This window comes from Trachypithecus francoisi, unplaced genomic scaffold (assembly GCF_009764315.1).
Source record: "Trachypithecus francoisi isolate TF-2019V2 unplaced genomic scaffold, Tfra_2.0 Lachesis_group4, whole genome shotgun sequence".
Classification (NCBI taxonomy): Eukaryota; Metazoa; Chordata; class Mammalia; order Primates; family Cercopithecidae; genus Trachypithecus; species Trachypithecus francoisi.
In genome coordinates, this window is record NW_022681469.1 from 15,001,961 (window position 1) to 15,007,320 (window position 5,360).

The following is a 5,360-nucleotide window of genomic DNA, read 5'->3' on the forward strand; positions in this document are numbered from 1 at the left end:
CAGCTGGACCATAACAGGCCCTGCACAGGAAGAGTTTGCATTTTGTTCTAAGCAGGAGATGTAGCCTAATTTATTTTCTCAGATAAAGGTGTCCTCACCAGGTCAAAGGGCCCAGGTTACCCAACAAATAAATTGCAGGAAAAAGAAAGAGTTGGAGGGGACCTACAGGTTGAAGAGACTTTGAAGACACACGAAGTGGAAATGTGCAGAACTAAACTAGATGGACTAGGGATGTTCGTTTGGGCACTAAAGCCATAAAGACGTGCAAGAAAGTGATTACTACGAACATCAGCATAGTAGTTACTATTGGGAAAAGGGGTTGGGTGATTAGGATGGGGCACATGGAGGGGCTTCTGCAGTAGCTGGTAGTTCTATTTTTGATCTGAGCAGTGCTGACAAGCAGATTGGCTAATAGTAATTCACTAAGTTACACAAGTGTTTAGTGTGGTTTCCTGCTTCTGTATTTTATTTTACATAAAAACAAATAGTAATTTTAAAAATCAAACTATTGTGTAAAGAATAAAATGTAGAAAGTAGAGATGGAAACAGAGAAAGCAGATCAATCATATATAATTGTTGATAAAGCTAACAGAATTCATTGACAATTAGATGTAAAGGGAAGGAATCCAGAATTACTCTGAGTGTGTTCCTTTTACTGATATAGTGATGGTGTACTGGGGCAAGAGACGAGCAGTTTGCCATAGAGGGAGCAAGAACAATGGTACCAGTTTAGCTATGTTAAGAATGTGATTCATTTTCCATAACTGTTATTAAGCAAGCAATTGGACACACATGTTTGGAGCCCATGAGAAAGATCTTGCCTACCCTGGAACTAAGAAAATTAAGAACTTCATTATAGATGTGTGGATAGATAGGTGATAGATGCCACGAGTCTGGGTAAGATCATTTGGAGCAGACAGAGAACAGCAAGCCACTATATCCACAGCAATTTTATAAAGCCCATTTTGAATAACCATATGGGAGAGAGAGGATTGCATAATACTTTGGCCTATAATTTACCCTAAAAATCTTTTTTTTTTTTTTTTTTTTGATACAGAGTCGCTCTGTTGCCCAGGCTGGAGTGCAGTGGCTGGATCTCAGCTCACTGCAAGCTCCGCCTCCCGGGTTCACGCCATTCTCCTGCCTCAGCCTCCCTAGTAGCTGGGACTACAGGCGCCGCCACCTCGCCCGGCTAGTTTTTTGTATTTTTTAGTAGAGATGAGGTTTCACTGTGTTAGCCAGGATGGTCTCGATCTGCTGACCTCGTGATCCGCCCGTCTCGGCCTCCCAAAGTGCTGGGATTACAGGCTTGAGCCACCGCGCCCGGCCAAAAATCTTTTTTAAGTAGTTGAATATCTACTCTATGTCAGCCACTCTGCCAGGTATTTTAAAAAGATTATCTATAATCTTCAAAATAATCACACGTTAGGTATTATGGCTTCTTTTAATAGCTGAGGGAACTAGAGGTCAGAGATTGTTGAAAGCCACATTGTTGGTGAGAGATAGGGTCAAGACACAAAGTGTGGCTGATCTCACTCAGAAGCTCTTCACCCTGTCCACATTATATTTCCTGAAACAAAGGAAGCGTGTGAAGTCTAGGAAGATAGATTCCCAAGCGGACCCCAGTTTAACAACTGGAATTTTTTGTTTTTGTTTTCTTGCCACATATTTAACAGGGTTGTGATTCTTAGAGCTGTAGTGCCAGAGCCAGTGTACAAAAACATGCTCCCTTTGGTCTTCCTTGTCAGAAAATCTTAGGAGAAAGGGCATAGCAATCATTTCTTCTTTGTAATGTCTTTCTTTGGACTGTTGGAAGGAAGGAGAAATTCATTGAATCTTCATCCTTTTTCACTAAATTTTTCCAACACTCTTTGTAAGACACTCTGCACATCGTTGTTCCTCAGGCTGTAGATTAAGGGAGTAAGCATTGGAGTCACGACGGCATAAAAGAGGGCAACCATATTCTCCTGTTCCACAGAGGAGCCACCCACAGGTCTCATGTAGGTGAACATTGTAGCCCCAAAGCACATGCAAACCACAGTGAGGTGAGAGGCACAGGTCCCAGAGGCTTTGCGGCGCCCCTGGGCAAAAGGAATACGAAGAATAGTAGCAACTATGCGAGCATAGCAGAATAGGACCAGTGAACAGGGAAGCAGGATTACCAGAAACCCTGAGATGGCCACCATGGCCTTGTTGAAGGAGACGTCCACACAGGCTAGCCGTAGCGCTGCTAAGGTCTCACAGGCAAAGTGATTAATAACATCGTGACACAGGGGAAGCTGGAAGGTGGTAACTGTTTCCATCAGTGAATTTGAGAAGCCAGCCACCAGGCAGCCGGCCGCCAGCCCCAGGCACAGCCCTCCATGCATGATGAGTGTGTAGTGCAGTGGGTGGCACACGGCCACATAGTGGTCATAGGCCGTGGCCCCCAGCAGGAAGAACTCCATGCTGCCCATTGCCAAGGAGACACACAGCTGGAGCACATAGCTGTGGAATGGTATGGACTTTCGGGCTGAAAGAAAGTGAACAAGCATCTGTGGGACAGTGCTATTGGTATAACAGATGTCCACAAATGACAGGACACCAAGGAAGAAGTACATGGGTGTATTGAGCCTGCTGTCCAGCCTGATAAGGAGGAGGATGAGGAAGTTCCCCAGCACAGTCACCAGATACATGGCCAGGAACAGGACAAAGAGGAAGACCTGAGTCTCCCAGGCACTGGACAATCCAAGCAGAATGAATTCACACATCCATGTCTGGTTTTCTCTACCCATGAGCCTCTGAGGACCAAACCCAAGTCATAAATCAGTAAGTCCCAGAACTTCAGGGTGGCAGAGGCTTTATGAGGTCATTTACACCAGGTAGCCCATCTAATATTAAGTGATGTGGTTTTCCAGATTATATACATCTCCTTGAAGGTTCTGGCCACAATAGAACCTGTAGATGTTCGCATTCATTGAGGAAAAAAACCTCTTCTTCCTTAAGTGGGGAAGATTTTATTAAAATGAGTGGACACTTGACTTAAAAAGATTAACTGTGAAACCAGAATCTCTTCTTTTACATCCAATTTCTAATTATAAAGTTTGTTTACTTCTTTGTTGGATACCCGTTTATCCCTCCTTACTGTCTCAGAATCCATAGTAAAGTAACCTAACAGTTACAAACACATTTTACATTTTTTGATCTCTGAATTCTCTGACTACAAAAACTATGTTGCCCCATTTTTATCCATTTATAATTAGAAACTTGGGGCTTCATCTTAGAAAGCAAACATAAAATAGATTTTTAGGTGATAAAAAAACTGTCAAAAGTCTCTTATCTGGATGATAAGGTAAGAGGGAAGAATGCCCAATGTCATTTACATCCTCCTGCAGAAAAGCAGCAGAGTATGTGTTAACAGCAGGCTATGACTGTCCAGAAACTATAGATGTCAGTGATGCATCTACTATCTTCCGTAATAAATGATAAGAACTTACATATTTGCTAGAAGTATTAGCCTATTAACTGAGAGATAATGGTCATCTAGTTGCATATTCCCACCAGTTCTATTTGTATTATATCCTGAATAGTGACGGTTATGGTTTGGAGACCACAGTGTGATGGAAAACAATTAACTGGAATTAACTCATTGAAATGACTATTGATTATCTCTCGCTCTCTTTCTCTCAGTTCCCTTTATTCTTGTTTTCATCTCAAATACTTTGCTGTTCCCCTCCCTTGGAAAACTTTGTCTTCTCTTATCTTTGTACTGTTCTCCTTCTATTGTGGCTCACAGAACCAAAAGGCAACCCTCTAGCCTGCTCAATACCATCTCCAAACTTTCTAATACTGATGATAAACAGTATTTTGGAAAGTTCAAGGGCTCTAGTATTCAAAAATGCTCTTTGAAACTCTTAGTAATCTGTGTTTGCACCTTATTCAAATCACAAATGATTTGGAAACATTTTATGGTCTTACCAAAGCCTACTCTAAATTTCCCACATATTCTATTTTGTAATTACTCTGTCTTGTGGCAAAAGAAAATGAAACTTAGACCCAGATATTCCAACCAAATATTACCTACTTTCCATCTGTGGTCAGGTAGTGCCATTAACTGCAGATAAATAGGGTGTCCAGAGCACTTGGATAAGCTAGCAGACAAAAAGTCAATGGGCATTTGGATATGATAATCCTTTATTCATCTTTGAATAAATTAAGCTTAATAAACCATTCCTATCCCAAGAGATAATTTATGTAAGTTACAATGAGAGGAGGCAATAAAAGTACTAAATGTTTTTTAATTCTTTAAAATTTACTCTAAAGCTTCAAAAGATTAATAAATCACTTCATAATATTTCTATCAAAGAAAGAAAAAACCTACCCTTTTTTAATCCCTAATGAATAAAACAGTCAAATTATGAAAGCATAACTGGCAGGTATTGCAGGTACTGCCTCATCTCAAAGGGGAAAATCAATGCTTGGGACCTGTCAATGTGACTTGGCCATAAACAGATAATATTTTAGAAACTAGTTCTGAAAATTCAATGGAGTAGTAGTCAGTTCTTCTATGACCTATGAAACAATTCATATAAAGGAATTTCGTCAGCAAAAGGTTAAAACTAACAGAGAAGGGTATATTTGATGATGCCTTAATGGATCTCAGGTACCAAATAAGGAAACCTGGTTGAAGAAACCAACTGACATTAATCTCTTGGAGTTTTAAACTTTTTACTTCTTTTTTTTTTTTTTTTTTTTTTTTTTTTTTTTTTTTTTTTTTTTTGAGGCGGAGTCTCGCTCTGTTGCCCGGACTGGAGTGCAGTGGCCTGATCTCAGCTCACTGCAAGCTCTGCCTGCCGGGTTTACGCCATTCTCCTGCCTCAGGCTCCCGAGTAGCTGGGACTACAGGCGCCCGCCACCTCGCCCGGCTAGTTTTTTTTTTTGTATTTTTAGTAGAGACGGGGTTTCACCGTGTTAGCCAGGATGGTCTCGATCTCCTGATCTCGTGATCCGCCCGTCTCGGCCTCCCAAAGTACTGGGATTACAGGCTTGAGCCACCGCGCCCGGCCTAAACCTTTTACTTCTTAATAAAAATAAAAATAAAGGTTGGACAAAATTGAGTAATCCCTGATTTTTGGCCAGAAAGGCCCAAGAAGGTATTGATTAAAGATAAAATAAAAATACCTGTAGTTAGCATGTCATATTTCTGTATCATCTTCGTTATTTTTTTTTTAACTGCCTTTTCCTGGGAGTGAATTAACTGCTTTGCCAATGAATTTGCATTTACCAGTTCATCTCTCATTAACTCTTTTCTTGATCTGTCTAAAGGGAGCATAAGTTCAAATCTTTCCTAATTCATTGGAGGGCGGCAATATATGTATCCT

General features: G+C 40.8%; 1 protein-coding gene across 1 annotated transcript; it reads right to left on the minus strand.

Moving 5' to 3' along the window:
* Nucleotides 1-1,838: 1,838 nt before the first annotated feature.
* On the minus strand, nucleotides 1,839-2,774 carry LOC117073403 (olfactory receptor-like protein OLF3). The gene has a single exon (XM_033194228.1). The coding sequence runs from the start codon at nucleotides 2,772-2,774 to the stop codon at nucleotides 1,839-1,841; it is 936 nt and encodes a 311-aa protein (XP_033050119.1).
* Between the last annotated feature and the right edge of the window lie 2,586 nt (nucleotides 2,775-5,360).

Coding starts and splice junctions, on each gene's coding strand:
- LOC117073403 (XM_033194228.1), bottom strand. CDS start 2,774: ATGGGTAGAGAAAACCAGACATGGATGTGTGAATTCATTCTGCTTGGA.